The sequence below is a fragment of the Hemitrygon akajei genome, chromosome 24 (genome assembly GCF_048418815.1).
Source record: "Hemitrygon akajei chromosome 24, sHemAka1.3, whole genome shotgun sequence".
Taxonomy (NCBI): Eukaryota; Metazoa; Chordata; class Chondrichthyes; order Myliobatiformes; family Dasyatidae; genus Hemitrygon; species Hemitrygon akajei.
This window is the reverse complement of record NC_133147.1, coordinates 7615657-7636268: the sequence shown is the minus strand read 5'-3', so window position 1 is coordinate 7636268 and position 20612 is coordinate 7615657. Positions and strand designations below refer to the sequence as shown.

The 20612-nt window shown below is 42.0% G+C and overlaps 1 protein-coding gene across 1 annotated transcript in view; it reads left to right on the top strand.

Annotated features, from left to right (window-relative positions):
- The window catches only part of eif3i (eukaryotic translation initiation factor 3, subunit I), a 23401-nt gene extending 2789 nt beyond the window's left edge, over positions 1–20612 (top strand). Inside the window, exons 3-11 of the mRNA XM_073028276.1 lie at positions 467–554; positions 1689–1754; positions 4298–4447; positions 10545–10672; positions 11922–12032; positions 15760–15849; positions 17827–17900; positions 19292–19384; positions 20170–20612. Coding sequence (XP_072884377.1) covers positions 467–554; positions 1689–1754; positions 4298–4447; positions 10545–10672; positions 11922–12032; positions 15760–15849; positions 17827–17900; positions 19292–19384; positions 20170–20251 — 882 coding nt within the window. The 3' untranslated portion in view covers positions 20252–20612. The remainder of the gene's footprint in view (positions 1–466; positions 555–1688; positions 1755–4297; positions 4448–10544; positions 10673–11921; positions 12033–15759; positions 15850–17826; positions 17901–19291; positions 19385–20169) is intronic.

Genomic DNA, 20612 nt, shown 5'->3' with positions numbered 1-20612 from the left:
CAGTTCATCCCTCAAATTCACCATTGTTTCTGGTTAATTTACCACAATTTACCTCAGAAAAGGTATTACCACTCACAGATCATGAAATTTGTTTTTTTTTGGGGGGGGGGGAAACAGCAGTACAGTGCAATACAGGTGTCCCCCGCTTTATGCCACTTTGCTTTTCCAAAAGACCTACATTAGTAACCTGTTTTCGCATTACAAAGAGGATTTTCGCTTTTATGAAAATCTTTCTCATATAAATTAATGGTTCTTCGCTTTACACCATTTCGGCTTAAGAAAGGTTTCATAGGAACACTCTAACTTTGTAAAGTGGGGGACACCTGTACATAAAATTACTACAGTACTGTGCAAAGGTCTTAGGCACCCTAACTATACATATGTGCTACAGCTGTGAAGTGAATGTAATTCTTGGGGTTAATGTTGGCAGACCACGATAGCTTCTTTGCTTTTTGCTCTGGTGCAGGTCGTTAACGTCTGGTATTCTTTGAATGGAGAGAGGCTGGGCACTTACAATGGCCACACTGGAGCAGTGTGGTGCGTGGACGTCGACTGTATCCTTGCTGCTGTTTATGTTTAGGGTTTGTTCAGCAAATAACGCACGGATAAATTTTAACGCACTTACTGTAAATACTTCATTACCTCAGAGTTACTTTGGGCTGCCCTGAGTTTTGGAAAACACTTGAAATGTTTTAGTCACGATGGTCACAATGTGGATGATGCCCATTTTGCCCATCATGTTGTCCCATTTATACATGTCAGAATTCACGGTAGCGTAGTGGTTAGCACAACACTTTACTGTACAGGTGACCCGGGTTCAATTCCCACCGCTGCCTGTAGGGAGTTTGTGTGTGCTTCCTCTGGCTGCACTGGTTTCCTCCCACAGTCTTTGTAAATTGTCCCGAGATTAGGCTGGGGTTAAATTGGGAATTGCTGGGCAGCATGGCTTGAAGGGACGGAAGGGCTTATTCTGCGCTATATCTCCATAAAATAAAAAATTCTCAGTGGGAACACTGTTAGAAACTTGAAGGTGAACAAATAGTAAAACTGAATAATTTCCACAATTATGAGAATTTTACCATTTCCTGCATTTCATAATGTCAGTTTTTCAAATGGGGGCATATCTCCTGTCCTGCTGTGTGTTTACCCAGTAATAGGACTGAAAACCTATTGTGGGTGGAAGAAGCTTTGAGTAGCTTGTAACCTCTTAATCTTGATGCTGGACACCTGCGATTTGTGAGATCCATTTCTCTGAGTGCCATCTTCTACAAAGACTGATGAGCTGGTGCAGTTTTTGTAGAATCATAAAATATGGATTACTATAAATAAATTTTTCTAATTTAATCCTTCAGGTTTTGAATGATCATTATGAAAGGAAAACCTGCAGCTTTTTATTAGAAAAATTCAGAAGTTTGGTAAAATAAAGTATTTGAAGACATTGGGGAATCTACACAATTTTAGCTACCCAGCAATAGTTCATTATCAATAAGGTGATCAGACATTGAACTGTAACTTTAGTGCATTTGCCTGACCCTTTTCGCATTACAATGAAATGTCACTGTTCAAGGAAACTGAAAATGCTCCCTGGAGATACTTTGGTTATTCTGACACTGAGTATCAGTGTGTGTCTGTGTTTAACTTCCAGTTTCCTAACAGGTGATTCTTATTGTCCTTGATCTAATAATCAGGGGATACAAAGCAAGTGTTGACCGGTTCTGCAGATAACTCATGCAGACTTTGGGACTGTGAAACAGGTGAGAACTTACATTTCTGCATGTTAAAAAGCATTTTTTGTTCTGTTGGTGATACCAGCTTTCTTAATTTCTTTCCATTCTTTCTAAAGGCATTGCTCTCTGGCAAGAGCTAGTACCCTTTGAGGCTTTGCCAGCTGAACCACTGTAATGTTTGGTGAAGTGAGAATGGTACCTGTTCAATCCAGGATTGAATGCCTGCCCAATCCTTTATCCTAATCCTGCCTTAAAGTTTACTGAATCCAAACATCTATCCCAGCATCATACGACTTGAGTTGAACATCCAAGAGAGCTTGAATCAGGAAATTCCTACTCTGAATTTCAAGAGGAGTTAGCAAGGATATAATGCTGAGATTTTATGAGGCATTGGTCAGACTGCTCTTGGAGTATTGTGAGCAGTTTTGGGCCCCTTGTGTAAGAAAGGATGTGCTGACATTGGAGAGAGTCCAGAGGAGGTTCATGATAATGAAGGGGTATTTGTTGGTTGTGGGCCTCTACTCCCGGGACTTTTGAAGAATGGGAGGGGGGTTCTCATTGAAACATAGTATATTGAGAGGCCTAGATGGAGTGCATGTGGAGAGGGTTGAGGACCAGAGGGCACAGTCTCAGAATAGAGAGGTGAGCATTTAGAACAGATGAGGATGGACCCCGCTGTTATAAGACCATTGAATATTCCCTAGTATGATAAGGTGACTCTTGACTTCACAGTTGCAAGAAAAAATTTGTGAACCCTTTGCATTTACCTGGTTTTCTGAATTAATTACTCATAAAATGTGGTCTGATCTTCATCTAAGTCACAATAATAGACAAACACAATCTGACTAAACTAATAACACACAAACAATTGTACTTTTCATGTCTTTATTGAACACATTATTTAATCTTACACAGTCCAAGCTGGAAAAAGTATATGAATCCTTTTATTTAATAACTGGTGGAAACTCCTTTAGCAGCAATAACCTCCACCAAATGTTTCCTGTAGCTGCTGATCTGGCTTGCACAATAGCGGAGGAATTTTAGACATTTCCTCCATACGAACCTGTTTCAGTTCATCAATATTTCTGGGATACTTGCATGAACAGCCCTCTTTAGGTCATGCCACAACATCTCAATTGGGTTAAGGTCTGGACTATCGCTTGGCTATTCTAAAACATGAATTTTCTTCTTTTTAAACCATTCTGTTGTTGATTTACTTGTGTTTGAGATCACTGTCTTGTTGAATCATAACTTCTATTAAGCTTCAGGTGATGGACCGGCTACCCTGACATTCTCCTGTAAATTGCCTTGATGGAATTTTGAATTTGTTGTTCCTTCACTGATTGCTAGCTGTCCAGGCCCTGAGGCAGCAAAGCAGCCCGAAACCATGATGCTCCTTCCACCATGCTTCACATTTGGGATGAGGTTTGGTGTTGGTGTGCAGTGCCCTTTTTCTTCCAAACATAGCAATGTCCATTTCTGCCAAAAAGTTCAACATTTGTCTCATCTGTCCACAGAGCATTGTCCCAGAAGCATTGTGGAACATCCAGATGGTCTTTTGCAAACTTAAGACGAGCAGCTATTTTTTGTTTGGTGAACAGTGGTTTCATCTTTGGTGTCCTTCCATGAACACCTTTCTTCTTCAGGGTTTTTCTTATTATAGTGGACACATGAAGAGAGACTTTAACAAGTTCTAGAGATTTCTGCAGGTCTTTTGCCGTTACCTTTGGGTCTCCTCCACCTCCTTCAGCATTGCATATTTTGCTGTGGGTAGCAACAGTACTAAATTTCCTCATTTGTAGCCTATTTCTATTGGTGTGGCTGTAACGAAACCCAATTTCCCTCGGGATCAATAAAGTATGTCTGTCTGTCTGTTCTTACTGTGGACTGATGAACACTCAAGTCTTTAGAAATGATTTTGTAGCCTTTTTCAGTTTCATGCATCTCTACAGTTCTTTTCTAAGGTCCTCTAAAAGTTATTTTGATCGAGGCATGGTGCACATAAACAGATCTATCTTGAGAAGAGCAAATTCTGTCAGTAACCTGACTTTGTGTGTCTTTTTTTTATCAGGCAGGGCCCCTCTACAACCCACACCTCCAATCTCATTTCACTGATTGGAATATCTGACTCCCAAGTAGCTTTTGTAGAATGCATTACCACAGAGATTCACATACTTGTTTGAACCTAGACTGTGATTGTTTAAATGGTGTACTCAGTATTGATGAGAAGTACAATTGTTTGTGTTATTAGTTTAGGCAGATTGTTTACATTGTGATTTAGATGAAGATCAGACCACATTTTATGAGTAATTAATGCTGAAAACCAGATAATTGCAAAGGGTTCACAAACTTTTCCTTGCAACTGTGTACGTTGACTGTAATTTACAGTTTTTATTTTTATTACAATGTACTGCTGCTGCATAACAAACTTCACAACGTATGCCAGTGATAATAAATCTGTGCAAAACAAAACATTAGAATCTGTTAAAATTTCTCTTTCATGTACATTCTTGTCTCGTTATTTGCAGTGTTGTCTGTCCTTATTCGTAATCAATTGCTTTTGTTATTAGGGAAGCAGCTCGCTTTGTTTAAAACCAGCTCTGCTGTCCGAACGGGTGGATTTGACTTCAGTGGCAACATCATCATGTTCTCAACAGACAAGCAGATGGGCTACAATTGTTACGTCAGTTTCTTCGACATTCGAGATCCTGCTCAAATGAGTAAGTAAGATTCATTGTAAAAGGATTTTTTTTTTTAAATCCTCATTGCTGAGTTGGATGCCTTAAAGTATTTCAAAAAGCTGGCTGACTGTCAGATATTTAAAATCCGTTTGATTGATTAAAAGTGTTTTTTATAGCATTCATTTTGAAAGGACTAGAATACAAAAGCAAGAATATAATGTTGAAGTTTTATAAATCTCTGGTGAGGCCTCACTTGGAGTGAATGAGCAGTTTTGGGCTCCTTTCCTTCGAAAGGATGTGCTGAAACTGGTGAGGGTTCAAAGGAGGTTTGTGAAAATGATTCTGCGATTGAAGAGCGTTTAATGACTCTGGACCTAGATTCATTAGAATTCAGAAGAATGAGGGGTGAACTCATTGAAACCTATCGAATGGTGAAAGGCCTGGATAGAGTGAATGTGGAGAGGATGTTTTTCTATGGTGAGGGTGTCTAAGACCAGAGGACACAGCCTCAGAATAGAGGGGCATCCTTTTAGAACTGAGATGAGTAATTTCTTTAGCTAGAGTGTGGTGAATCTGGAATTTGTTGCCACAGACAGCTGTGGAGGCCAAGTCTTTATGAATATTTAAGGCAGAGGTTGATAGATTCTTGATGGGTCAGGGCATGAAGGAGTATGGGAAGAAGTCAGGTGATTGGTGCTGAGAGGGATAATACATCAGTCATGATGAAATGGTAGAACAAACTGGATGGGCCAAATGACCTGTTTCAGCTCCTATATCTTGTAGTCTAATGGGTTCCCAACCTGTGGTCCATGACAGACAGACATACTTTATTGATCCCAAGGGAAATTGGGTTTCGTTACAGCCGCACCAACCAAGAATAGAGAAGAAATATAGCAATATAAAACCATAAATAATTAAATAATAATAAGTTAATCATGCCAGGTGGAAATAAGTCCAGGACCAGCCTTTTGGCTCAGGGTGTCTGACACTCCGAGGGAGGAGTTGTAAAGTTTGATGGCCACAGGTAGGAATGACTTCCTATGATGCTCAGTGTTACAATAGACAATAGGTGCAGAAGTAGACCATTTGGCCCTTCGAGCCTGCACCGCCATTTTGAGATCATGGCTGATCATCTACTATCAATATCCGGTTCCTGCCTTGTCCCCATATCCCTTGATTCCCCTATCCATAAGATACCTATCTAGCTCCTTCTTGAAAGCATCCAGAGAATTGGCCTCCACTACCTTCCGAGGCAGTGCATTCCAGACCCCCACAACTCTCTGGGAGAAGAACTTTTTCCTTAACTCTGTCCTAAATGACCTACCCCTTATTCTCAAACCATGCCCTCTGGTACTGGACTCTCCCAGCATCTGGAACGTATTTCCTGCCTCTATCTTGTCCAATCCCTTAATAATCTTATATGTTTCAATCAGATCCCTTCTCAATCTCCTTAATTCCAGCATGTACAAGCCCGGTCTCTCTAACCTCTCTGCGTAAGACAGTCCAGACATCCCAGGAATTAACCTCGTGAATCTATGCTGCACTTCCTGTACAGCCAGGATGTCCTTCCTTAACCCTGGAGACCAAAACTGTACACAATACTCCAGGTGTGGTCTCACCAGGGCTCTGTACAAATGCAAGAGGATTTCCTTGCTCTTGTACTCAATTCCCTTTGTAATAAAGGCCAACATTCCGTTAGCCTTCTTCACTGCCTGCTGCACTTGCTCATTCACCTTCAGTGACTGATGAACAAGGACTCCTAGATCTCTTTGTATTTCTCCCTTACCTAACTCTACACCGCTCAGATAATAATCTGCCTTCCTGTTCTTACTCCCAAAGTGGATAATCTCACTTATTCACATTAAATGTCATCTGCCAAGTATCTGCCCACTCACCCAGCCTATCCAAGTCACCCTGAATTCTCCTAACATCCTCATCACATGTCACACTGCCACCCAGCTTAGTATCATCAGCAAATTTGCTGATGTTATTCTCAATGCCTTCATCCAAATCGTTGATGTAAATCGTAAACAGCTGTGGTTCCAATACGGAGCCCTGTGGCACACCCCCAGGCACCACCTGCCATTCCGAGAAACACCCATTCACCGCTACCCTTTGCTTTCTATCTGCCAGCCAGTTTTCTATCCATGTCAATGTCTTCCCCCCCCAATGCCATGAGCTTTGATTTTACCCACCAATCTCCTATGTGGGACCTTATCAAATGCCTTCTGAAAATCGAGGTACACTACATCCACTGGATCTCCCCCGTCTAACTTCCTGGTTACATCCTCGAAAAACTCCAACAGATTAGTCAAGCATGATTTACCCTTGGTAAATCCATGCTGGCTCGGCCCAGTCCTATCACTGCTATCTAGATATGCCACTATTTCATCTTTAATAATGGACTCTAGCATCTTCCCCACCACCGATGTCAGGCTGACAGGTCGATATTTCTCTGTTTTCTCCCTCCCTCCTTTCTTAAAAAGTGGGATAACATTAGCCATTCTCCAATCCTCAGGAACTGATCCTGAATCTACGGAACATTGGAAAATGATTACCAATGCATCCGCAATTTCCAGGGCCACCTCCTTTAGTACCCTAGGATGCAGACCATCTGGACCTGGGGATTTGTCAGCCTTCAGTCCCATCAGTCTACTCATCACCATTTCCTTCCTAATGTCAATCTGTTTCATTTCCTCTGTTACCCTATGTCCTTGGCCCATCCATACATCTGGGAGATTGCTTGTGCCTTCCTTAGTGAAGACAGATCTAAAGTACTTATTAAATTCTTCTGCCGTTTCTCTGTTTCCCATAACAATTTCACCCAAATCATTCTTCAAGGGCTCAACATTGTTCTTAACTACCTTCTTTCTCTTCACATACCTAAAAAAGCTTTTGCTATCCTCCTTTATATTCCTGGCTAGCTTGCGTTCGTACCTCATTTTTTCTCCCCGTATTGCCTTTTTAGTTAAGTTCTGTTGTTCCTTAAACACTTCCCAATCGTCTGTCCTCCCACTCACCTTAGCTCTGTCATACTTCCTTTTTTTTAATGCTATGCAATCTCTGACTTCCTTTGTCAACCACTGTGGCCCCTTTTCCTCCCTTTGAATCCTTCCTTCTCCGGGGAATGAACTGATTTTGCACCTTGTGCATTATTCCCAAGAATACCTGTCATTGCTGTTCCACTGTCTTTTCTGCTAGGATATCCTTCCAGTCAACTTTGGCCAGCTCCTCCCTCATGGCTCCATAGTTTCCCCTGTTCAACTGCAACACTGACACATCCGAGCTGCCCTTATCCTTCTCAAATTGCAGATAAAAACTTATCATATTATGATCACTACCTCCTAATGGCTCCTTTACTTCAAGATCGCTTATCAAATCCTGTTGATTACATAACACTAAATCCAGAATAGCCTTGTCCCTGGTCGGCTCTCGTACAAGCTGTTCCAAGAATGCATCCCGTAGGCACTCTACAAACTCCCTATCCTGGGGTCCAGCACCAACCTGATTCTCCCAGTTCACCTGCATGTTGAAATCCTCCATAACTACTGCGACATTACCTTTGCCACATGCCAATGTTAACTCCCTATTCAACTTGCACCCAATATCCATGCTACTGTTTGGTAGCCTGTAGACAACACCCATTAGGGTCCTTTTGCCCTTACTGTTCCTCAGTTCTATCCACACAGACTCTACTTCTCCTGATCCTATGTCCCCTCTTGCAAAGGACTGAATCTCATTCCTCACCAACAGGGCCACCCCCACCCACTCTGCCCACATTTCTGTCCCTACAATAGCACATATACCCTTGTACATTCATTTCCCAGGTCTGATCTCCCTGCAGCCATGTCTCCGTTATCCCAACAACATCATAGTTACTCATTCGCACCTGAGCTTCAAGCTCATCTGCCTTATTTCTGACACTTCGTGCATTCATGTAGAATTTTTAGCCCATTTCTCCTCTCTCTGTTTGAATCGCTGCCTATTGTGCTTAACCCTGCTCCCCGAACTCCCATCGGGCTATACGCCCCTAGAATTTTGTTGTCCTTCCTAAATTTACTTATTCTTTCTGCACATTTAACTCCCATGTTCTGTCAGACCATCCCTCTGTGCATGTGTCCTCCTTATCACTTGTTCCACCTCACCTTTCTCTACTACACACTTAATATTCCAGAACCGTGTAGTCCCCACCTGTCCTTTATTCTTCCTCTCACTATCCTCTCTCACATTCTGGATCCCCGCCCCCTGCAAATTTAGTTTAAACCCGCCCCCCCCCCAAGAAGCACTAGCAAACTTCCCTGCAAGAATGTTAGAACCGCTCCAGTTCAGGTGTAAACCGTCCCGTCGGAACAGATCCCACCTTCCCTGGAACAAAGCCCAATTATCTAAAAACCTGAAGCCCTCCCTCCTGCACCATCCTCTCAGCCACGTATTAATCTGTATAATCTTTCTGTTCCTTGCCTCACTCGCACGTGGCACAGGTAGCAATCCTGAGATTGTTACCCTCGAGGTCCTGCTCTTCAGCTTCGCACCTAACTCCCTGAAATCCCTACGCAGGACCCCCTCACTCATCCTACCCACGTCATTGGTCCCTACATGGACCACAACATCTGGATTCTTGCCCTCCCTCTCAAGAATAACCTGCACCCGATCTGAGATGTCTCGGACCCTGGCACCATCTCGGTGGAATGAGTCTCTGGCTGAATGTACTCCTCTGCCTAACCATAATGGAGTGGATGGGAGTCATTGTCCAAGATGGCATGCAACTTGGACAGCATCCTCTTTTCATACACCACAGTCAGAGAGTCCAGTTCCACACCCACAACATCACTGGCCTTACGAATGAGTTTGTTGATTCTATTGGTGTCTGCTACCCTCAGCCTGCTGCCCCAGCATACAACAGCAAACATGATAGGCCACCGCAGCCTCGTAGAACATCCTCAGCATCGTCTGGCAGATGTTAAAGGACCTCAGTCTCCTCAGGAAATAGACAGCCTTCTTGTAGACAGCCTCAGTGTTCTTTGACCAGTCCAGTTTATTGTCAATTCGTATCCCCAGGTATTTGTAATCCTCCACCATGTCCACACTGACCCCCTTGGATGGAAACAGGGGTCACCGGTGCCTTAGCCCTCCTCAGGTCCACCACCAGCTCCTTAATCTATTTCACATTAAGCTGCAGATGATTCTGCTCGCACCATGTGACAAAGTTTCCCACCGTAGTCCTGTACTCAGCCTCATCTCCCTTGCTGATGCATCCAACTATGGCCGAGTCATCAGAAAACGCCTTGTTTAATGGTATTGGTCCATGGCATAAAAAAGGTTAGGAACCCCTGGATTAAGACAACTTGTGTGAGTAAAATAGTGGGAGTTGGCAAGGAGTTGTTGCATTAACTGTAATTAGCTGTGATGCTTCCTGTATTCATTTCTAGCAGATAGAATGTATAGATAACAACTGACATCTTCAACATCCACATTTCCTAACTGGATAGATTCTGTGACGTTCCCGAAAAATGCTTTTTCATTTAGTGTTACATCTCAGGTTTTATAATTCAAAATAAAGAATCCATAATTAACAGTCATTTATTTTAACGCTCTGCCAGTTAAAACGAATTGTCAGTTGGAAGTGTTTAGTTGCTTGATTTGATGTAGTCTGAACCAGTGATGTTGTTGGTCTAACTTGTAAATTCATGAGTGCTCACAAGTCCAGCGTTTTTGCCTATGTTGTCACCTGTCAGGTCATGTCTGGTGTGATGGCTCATCTCTGAGTTCAAGCCCATGCCAGACTCTGGGGAGTGTTTGACCATCAGAGATGCAGTCATTTGAACAGGATATTAAAGCAAGGAGATGCCTGGCTTTTTGCGAGTATCTACAAGCGTTCGTGGCACTTTTTACTGTAGGTAGTGGAATTGTCCCTGGCACCTTAGTTAATCAATCCTGAATATTATTTTGTTTCCTATCATATTGCTGTTTTTGCATTTCCACTGTATATATTGATTGCTGTATTACCTATACTGCTGTCTGGACTTTGATTACTTGGTTGTATTCAGCTACAATTGCTCTGCACATGTAAAGCATTGTGGAGCTGTAAGCTAGTTTGGAACATTTACCTTATCATTAATGTTCTGTTGAACTTTAGATAATAATGAACCGTACATGAAGGTCTCGGCCAATGAATCAAAGATCACAAGTGCTGTTTGGGGACCTCTCGGAGAATTTGTCATTGCAGGGCACGAGAACGGTGAATTGGTGCAGTTCAGTGCTAAGGTACAAATAAACTAATGATTCAAAAGTAAATTTTATTATCAAAGTAAATATATGTCACCATATACAACCCTGAAATTCATTTTCTTGGGGGCACATTCTGCAAATCTACAGAACAGTAACTGTAACAGGATCAATGAAAGATTAATCAGAGTGCAGAAGACAAGAAACTGTAAAGTGCAAATATAAATAAATTGCAATAAGTAATGAGAACATGAGATAAAGAGTCCTTAAAGTGATATCATTTTTTTGTGGCATTGGGCAATGGGTGGGCAAGCGGGTGTAGTTATCCACTTTTATTCAAGAGCTGTTGGTTGAGGGGTGATAACTGTTCTTGAAACTGGTGGTGTGATTTCTGAGGCACCTGTACCTTCCTGATGGCAGCAGTGAGGGAAGAGCATGATCTGGGTGCTGAGGATCTCCGATGATGGGTACAGCTTTCCTGTGACGGTGTTTTGTGTAGATGTGCTCAGTGGTTGGGGGGGGGGGGGTGGGGGTGGGCTTTTCCTGTGACGAGCTGGGCTGCGTTTACTACATTTTGTAGCATTTTCTGTTCAAGAGCATTGACGTTTCCTTACCAGGCTGTGATGCAGCCGGTCAATAGGTTCATCTGTAGAAATTTGTCGAAGTTTTAGATGTCATGCTGAATCTCTGCTGATTCCTAAGGAAGCAAAGACTAATGACTGTCAGCATCTAGCAAGAGCATCTTGCTGCAACTCACTTCATGGGCAGTGATCAACACCTTATAATGGAAAAGCTCAAAGTAGGGGCAAGAGGAGACCAAGTCGACCCCACCATTTAATATGGCAGTTCCTGATCTGTGCTGCACTCAACTGTTCTGTACCAAATCCCCATCTTTCCACCACCTTAACCTTAATAGAGTTCCTTTTGACCTTATTGACCACCTCATGAGCCTCTGTATCCAGCACATCATACTCCACAACTTTGACCATGTTCAGTGGGGTCCTACCAACAAAGCACCATCTTTACCTACCTCTCACTCTGCTTTTCCACAGAGATGAGTCTTTATCTCCTTAGGTATCTAAATTGACCTTCTGATCTAGACCCAGGAGATTGTAGCAGCATTGCACTTTTGTTGAGAAATGAATAACAAATATTAGAATAAACAGGCCATTCAGCCCATTGTGTCTGCATTATTCTCTGTCCTTATCTAATCCCACCTGTCTGTAGTTCATGTTACTGTCTTTTAGTATTTTGGTTGTAATTAACATTTTTTTGTGACTTGTGACAGTCTGGGGAAATAATTTGTAAAGCAAAAGAGCACACCAAGCAAATTAATGACATCCAGACGTCGTTGGACCTGACCATGTTTATCACTGCTTCGAAGGATAATACTGCTAAGGTAAGCAATGTGTAACGCTTTCACTCCAAACATGACCACTGGAGCGTTTTAGTCTAATTTAAGCCAAACTATAAACTCAACTGGATTTAAACCACTCCCCTCCAACCAAAATGTGTGCACAGGAGAGTTGGAAATCACTTTTTTTGAATACTTTTTATAAGATTTGTACTTTTACTAAAGTTGTATTTTAGTCATTTCTATCTTTTAACAAGCTCGTGTAATTTTCAGTGTGTGGTGATTCATCCCCACTTACAAGCAGAAAATGGTATAGCCATTAGTTTAACAGTTTATCGCCTTTCTAATTTTTTATTGGCTAAATATTAGCATATTGCCCATGTGATGTAATTGTCTAACAATCGATTTGTTTATTCTTATCTAAGGGATTTTTGTTATGTGGATTATAAAAAGTAATGGATTTTTTAAGAAATTTAAAAGTGGATAAATCTCCGGGTCCTGACCGGATATTCCCCAGGACCTTGAGGGAAGTTTGTGTAGAGATAGCAGGAGCTCTGACAGAGATCTTTCAGATGTCATTAGAAACGGGGATTGTGCCGGAGGATTGGCATATTGCTCATGTGGTTCCATTGTTTAAAAAGGGTTCTAGAAGTAAGCCTGGCAATTATAGACCTGTCAGTTTGACATCAGTGGTGGGTAAATTAATGGAAAGTATTCTTAGAGATAGTATTTATAATTATCTGGATAGACAGGATCTGATTAGGAGTAGCCAGCATGGATTTGTGCGTGTAAGGTCATGTTTGACAAACCTTATTGAATTTTTTGAAGTAGTTACGAGGAATGTTGACGAGGGTAAGGCAGTGGATGTAGTCTATATGGACTTCAGCAAGGCCTTTGACAAAGTTCCACATGGAACGTTAGTTAAGAAGGTTCAGTCGTTAGGTATTAATGCTGGAGTAATAAAATGGATTCAACAGTGGCTAGATGGGAGATGCCAGAGAGTAGTGGTGGATAATTGTTTATCGTGATGGAGGCCGGTGACTAGCAGGGTGCCTCAGGGATCTGTTTTGGGCCCAATGTTGTTTGTAATATACATAAATGATCTGGATGATGGGGTGGTAAATTGGATTAGTAAGTATGCTGATGATACTAAGGTAGGAGGTGTTGTGGATAATGAGGTGGGTTTTCAAAGCTTGCAGGGAGATTTATGCCAGTTAGAAGAATGGGCTGAACGTTGGCAGATGGAGTTTAATGCTGAGAAGTGTGAGGTTCTACATTTTGGCAGGAATAATCCAAATAGAACATACAGGGTAAATGGTAGGGCATTGAGGAATGCAATGGAACAGAGAGATCTAGGAATAACAGTGCATAGTTCCCTGAAGGTGGAGTCTCATGTAGATAGGGTGGTGAAGAAGGCTTTTGGAACGCTGGCCTTTATAAATCAGAGCATTGAGTACAGAAGTTGGGATGTAATGTTAAAATTGTACAAGGCATTGGTAAGGCCAAATTTGGAATATTGTGTACAGTTCTGGTCACCGAATTATAGGAAAGATATCAATAAATTAGAGAGAGTGCAGAGACAATTTACTAGGATGTTACCTGGGTTTCAGCACTTAAGTTACAGAGAAAGGTTGAACAAATTAGGTCTCTATTCATTGGAGCGTAGAAGGTTGAGGGGGGATTTGATCGAGGTATTTAAAATGTTGAGAGGGATAGATAGAGTTGACGTGAATAGGCTGTTTCCATTGAGAGTAGGGGAGATTCAAACGAGAGGACATGATTTGAGAGTTAGGGGGCAAAAGTTTAAGGGAAACACGAGGGGGTATTTCTTTACTCAGAGAGTGATAGCTGTGTGGAATGAGCTTCCTATAGAAGTAGTAGAGGCCAGTTCAGTTGTGTCATTTAAGGTAAAATTGGATAGGTATATGGACGGGAAAGGAGTGGAGGGTTATGGGCTGAGTGCGGGTAGGTGGGACTAGGTGAGATTAAGAGTTCGGCACGGACTAGGAGGGCCGGAATGGCCTGTTTCCGTGCTGTGATTGTTATTATTAATGCTTTTTGAGATAGTGATTTAGATGCATATCATATTTTTTACTGAGTTAAGTATTGTATGTAATTAGTTTTGCTACAACAAGTGTATGGGACATTGGAAAAAAAGTTGAATTTCCCCATGGGGATGAATAAAGTATCTATCTATCTATCTATATGATTTTAGGTGCATTGTCTTTGCCTTCTCCTTCTTTGTTGTTCATTCATCTTAGCATTGTTTCTCAGCTCCTTGTTTAGTTTGACCATAAGATATGAGAAGCAGAATTAGGCCATTTTGGCCCATTGTGTCTCCTCCATCGTTTCATCATGACTGATCCAATTTTTTTCTCAGCCCCAATCTCCTACCTTCTCCCCATATCCCTTTATGCCCTGACCAGTCAAGAATCTATCAGACTCTGTCTTACAGACATAAAGACTTGGCTTCCACAGCTGCTTGTGGCAAAGAATTCCATGGATTCACCAATCTCTGGCTAAAGAAATTCTTCAACTCTGTTCTAAAAGAGCACCCCTCTATTCTGAAACTGTGTCCTCTGATCTTATTCTTTCCCACCAGAGGAAACATCCTCTCCACATCCACTCTGTCAAGGCTTTTCACCATTTGATGGGTTTCTATGAAGTTACCCCTCATTCTTCTGAATTCTAGTGAATACAGGCCTAGAGCTATCATTCACTCTTCATATGACAAGCCATTCAAACCTGGAATCATTTTCGTGAACCTCCTTGAACCCTCTCCAGTTTCAGCACATCCTTTTTAAGATGAGGGGCACAAAACTGCTCACAGTACTCCAAGTGAGGCCTCACCAGTGCTTTAGTATTTGTATGTTTGTTTGTACTCTAAAATAAATGACTGTTAATGAATTGAGACTGCTCACCATTCTTGTTTCCTGGAAGAACCCTAAGGATCAACAAATAAACAGACCAAATGTTCTGTAACATCACATTCTGTGGGTTTTTTAAGCAGAGTTAGGCTAATCGGTAGATCAAGTCTACTCCATCATTCCATCATGGCTGATTTATTATTCCTCTCAACCCCATTCTCCTGCCTTCTTCCCGTAACCTTTAACATCTTGACTAAACAAGAACCTATCAACCTCAGCTTTAAATACACCCAGTGACTTGGCTTCCTACAAATTCCACAGGTTCACCACCCTCTGGCTAAAGAAATTCCTTTTCATCTTTGTTCTAATACGACATCCTTCTATTCTCAATCTGTGACCTCTGCTCCTAGCCTCCACCACTATAAGAAACATCTCCGCACCCACTCTATCCAGGCCTTTCAATATTTGATAGGTTTTTATTTAAAGAATGTGATTGACCATCATTGTGCTTTACCCAATTAAATACGCAGATTTATTCATACAAGGGGAGCCTCCTCTGCATTGCTTCTCTGCGGTCCTTGTTTCCAGAGGCATGAAATATTAGGAGCCGTATGATTTGATTAAAACCTGAACTGATCTCCTTTCGCTTTATTAGTATGCCACTATTTGTTTTGCTGGCGGTTGGGAAGAGGTTGGCAGAATGATATTTGGTCAGGTTCAATTTGTTTTTAAAGAGGAGGATTTAGCTGGCTGTGGTCATATCTTGTGGAGCTGCAGGTGAGCCTGGACGGCTGTGACAAAGCATCTGCTTTTCCGCATCATGGGACATCTGGCCTTTGCACGTAGGTTTGACTGGTAAAAACAGAAGCCTTTCTGCTCTTAGCCGTGGGTTTTCTCTATTACAGCTGTTTGATTCTGCAACTTTGGAGCATTTGAAAACGTTCAGGACTGAGCGACCTGTGAACTCTGCTGCTATTTCACCTTCGGTGGAGCATGTAAGTTGATTGTATTATGTTCTACAGCATTTTTGATCCTTGAGATGATGTTAGCTTCTTGGGTTTGTGCTTTAAATTATTATCTATAAAACACTTCACTCTTTCTGGCTAATTATATCTTCGGAGAGGAGAAACAAAGGCTAATCCAAACCATACCAGGTTGGGTGGCAAACCAGAGCAATGCTTAGACTATTCTGGTCATGCTACAGAGTTGTAATTAACATCACTCGTATCCGTACGAGGTTTTAAGGTTGTACATGAGGACTGTGAAGGAGGTGCTTATTGAGCACAATTCATTTTGGTTCTTTCATAATTCAAAGTCATAGAAAAGTACAGCACAGACATGCCTTTCAGCCCATCTAGTCCGTGCTGGACTGGTTAAACTGCATACTCCCATTGACCTGCACGGGGACTATAACCCTCCATACCCCTCCCATCCACATATCTATTCAAACTTCTCTTAAACGTTGAAATCAAACTCACATGCACCACTTGTGCTGGCAGCTCGTTCTACACTCTCAGGACCCTCTGAGTGAAGAAGGTTCCCCTCATGTTCCCCTTAAACTTTTCACCTTTCACCCTTAACCCATACACCTAACCTCTGGAAAAAGCCTGCTTGCATTTACCCCATCTATACCCCTCTTAATTTTGTATACCTCTATCAAATGGTGTAATGTCATTTCCAGTACACAAGTGGACTGTTTTTGTAAAATGGACTACTTGGAACAACCTGCCCATCATCTGTCATCCCTCTTTGTCCACCAATCAGCTCGGACTCCTGTCTCACCACTCCCCCTCTCTTATACTGGCCATCTCCTCTCTGCATTTTAAGTTTAGGTACAGGGTTTCAACTTGAAATGTCAACAGTTCCGCACCCCCCTCTCTACCCCTCACTCCCCTCTCTACCCCTCACTGATGCCACTCGACCTGCTGAGTTCTGCTTCAGATTCCAGCGTCTGGTGTCTCCATGTTGATCATGAACACACTTTTGTTCTGATGAAGGATCTTGGCCCAAAACATTGACTTTTTAATGTTCTCTAAAGATGGAGCCTATCATGCTGAGTTCCTCCAGCATTTTGAGTGTTTCACCCTGTATTTCCAGCTTCTGCAGAACCTCTTGCATTTGTCAAATTCTTCCTGTTTATGTTGGTGTCATTTTGTGGCACAAAGCACTGATGGTGACAAATTAAAATTGGCGTCATCTTTAACAAGATCTACATGACCAGAACGGGATATGGTGATGCCTGAGAAATAGCAAGCTGTAATTGACCATATCCAATGCTGAGCTGGGTAGCGTTAATGCTAAAATAGATTTTCTGTGCAGCTCACAGTGAATTGTGAAGGCTGATTTATGGTGTTAAACCATGATCACTAAAAATTGGATCGTATTTTGCATCTTATAAAAAAAAAACTTATTTCATATACAGGCCTTAATCGTATCCCAGGATTTTAGGATCTGGTTTATTATCATTGACATGGGATGTGAAATGTATTGTTTTCTGAAAGCAATATGGTACAAGACATTAAAATTATGATAAGTTACAAAAACTGCAGAAGAGGAATGGTGAGGTAGTCTTCAAGGGTTTGTTCAGAAACCTGATGGCAGAGGGGCAGAAGCTATTCCTAAAATGTTGACTGTGTGTCTTCAAGCTCCTGTACCCCCTTCCCGATGATAGTAATAAGAAGAAGGCATGTCCCGTATGAAGATATCCTCAGTGATGGGAAGATGTCCTGTGGTGGGGAGGATTAAGCCCATGATGAATTTGAAAACTGATGTCGGCAGAATCTTTGCCCACATAATTCATCTCTAGATATTGCTGATTTTTATTTTACCCTGTGTTTGGGAGTGTTTTTTTTTCCTGCTCCAAAATGTATTTCACAGTATGTTTTATCTGACAAGCGAATTGAATCTCACTATATTTGTTCAACCTTGAGAACCACCGTGTGATTGATGCTCTAGCTGATTTGTTTTGCTAGGTGGTCCTTGGTGGTGGTCAGGAAGCAATGGATGTAACAACCACCTCTACGAGAATTGGGAAATTTGAGGCTCGGTATGTAACAATGATGTCGCTAATTGCACATTTTCCAAGTTTAATCTGAACTTTATTGTAAAGGTTTCTGTCCATTCTTTCACCTGAGGAATACTGAAGGTAGACTTCATGTGATTCAGCCTTGTGTGGTATTGGAATTGGTTTATTATTGTCACATGTACCAAGATACAGTGAAAAGCTTATTCATACAGATCAAATGATTACACAGTGCATCCAGGTACAATAAGGTAAAACAATAATGCAGAGTAAAGTGTAAAAGCTACTGGCAAAATGCAGTGCAGGTAAATGATCATAATGAGATTATAAATTGTGAGGTCAAGAGGCCATCTTATCTCATGCAAGGTTTGTTCAAGAGTCTGATGACAGTGAGATAGAATCTGTCCTTGAGCTTGATGATACGTGCTTTCAGGCTTTTGTATCTTCTGCCCAATGGGAGAATGGAGAGGAGAGAATGTCCAGGGTAGGTAGGGTCTTTGATTGTACTGGCTGCTTTACTGAGGCAATAGACGGGAGGGTGACCCTGTGATGTGCTGAGCTGTGTCCACAATTCTGCAGTTCCTTGTTGTCATGTGCAGACGTGCTGAATATTTTTTAGCCTCCTGTGGAGGTAAGGTATAGGTGAGCTTTTCTGGTCATGACATCTATGTGGTTGGACCAGGACACACCTAGGAACTTGGAGCTCTCAACCCGTTCGTCATTCACACTTTTTGTTGGACTGCCCTTGATTGAAAACAGCTTTGGAGCCCTAGGTATCTGAGGTTCACTTTCAGAGACACCATCACTCCAGGATTTCCTAGTGGCCAACCATTTAACTTCCCATTCTGATGTCGGTCCAGGGCCACCTCTTCTGTCATGATGAGACCACTCTCAAGTTGGAGGATCAACACTTTATATTCATCTGGGTAGCCTCCAACCTGATGGCATGAACATCAATTTCACCAACTTACAGTAATATTTTTTTCTTCTCCTAGTTCCTTCCTCTTCAATTCCTCACTCGGACCTTCCCCCGTCTTTTCTCACCTGCCTATTACCTCCCCTAGTGACCATCCTCCTTCTCCAGCATTTTGCCTTTTCCACCTGTCACCTCCCAGCTTCTTAATTCACCCCTTCCCACACCCACCTTCTAGTTATCCTGCTTCCCTTCCCTCACCTTTTTGTTCTGGCATCTTCCCCCTTCCTTTCCAGTCCTGAAGAAGGGTCTGAGCCCAATGTGTCGACTGTTTATTCATTTCCATAGATGTTGCCTGACCTGCTGACTTCCTCTGGTTTATGGTGCATGTTGATTTAATGACTCTGTCCTGAATTCAGAGATGATGCCCAGTGGTAACGGTAAGAGGGTTCTATTCTGCTTTTCATTCTTACAATTAAACAGTAATTTGCTTCCTTTTCAGATTTTTCCATTTGTCTTTTGAAGAGGAATTTGGCAGGGTGAAAGGTCACTTTGGCCCAATCAACAGCGTGGCTTTCCATCCAGATGGGAAAAGGTATGTATGCAATAACATGAAATGCAGTTTGTCAGTAAATATCACACACAAAATGCTGGTGGAACACAGCAGGCCAGGCAGCATCTATAAGGAGAAGCGCTGTTGGCGTTTCGGGCCGAGACCCTTCATCAGGACACTGACTAGCTCACAGATATTTGGCCTCCAACTTCAGACATGCTGAAGGTAGAACTGCTTATTAGCAAGTCCTGGAGAGAGGTCCAAAGTTAGGGGCCCAATGTCAACATTTTCAGTGTTTAAGAGTTGTTGAATAGGTACGTGGATGGTAGGGGTATGAAGGGCAGTGGTCCCAGTGCAGGTCACTAAGATTAGGCAATTTAAATGGTTCAGCATGGATTGGATAAGACATAGGGCCTGTTCTGTGCTGTATTTTTCTATAACTATGTCTGAGAATCCAGGGGCCAAGGACCTGTGTCCCTGAGGTGGCCTGCCCTAAGGTTGGAAAGTTGGAGGCCTTTGTCTGTTTGAGTGGATGGGTGGTAAGGGGATTTGTTTCAGTGTTGTTTTGTGGTGTTCTGCTAAGCATTACAGGCAGGCTGCTCCCAGCACATCCTTGGGTGTGTTTGCTGTATATCTGCTGTATGTCTTCTTGTACACATGATAAATTGATCTGTATGTGTGAGGTACTGTACTGTTAGAAAGTTGTTACTAATCTGCAAGCAGTGTGAAGAATGGGGTAGAGTGCGTGAAATCTAACTCAGTCCACACTGTGGGGAGGTCTGGTGCGCTGCAGAGCCTGGTTTAACGGTACTTTCTCTTGTTTACAGCTACAGCAGTGGAGGAGAAGATGGTTACGTGAGAATCCATCACTTTGACCCACAGTACTTTGAATTTGAGATGGAATTTTAAGGTGTGAAGGAAAGCGTTGTTTCTGAATTGTAACGGAGGGTTTATTTTGTTAAATAAATACTGAAGAATGTTGATTGCATTTATGATTTTATTTCACTTATCCAGTTCTTCTACTTTACCAAGAAAATATGACTCAGTTTAACTGCAACTTTGCACAAAGACTCAAGCGGAAGAGTTTGCTATCACTTTGCAGACCAGTTTGCCAAAGTCACCAAAACTATTGATTGGTGTTCCTTGATAGAGTTACATTGTTTATTTATGAGTTATTATCTTATAAATTGTGTTCCAAATTCATCCAAGGTAATAAAGGATTGTGTCACAAATATCCCAAAATAAAGATTTGGTGTTTTGAGTTTCTAAA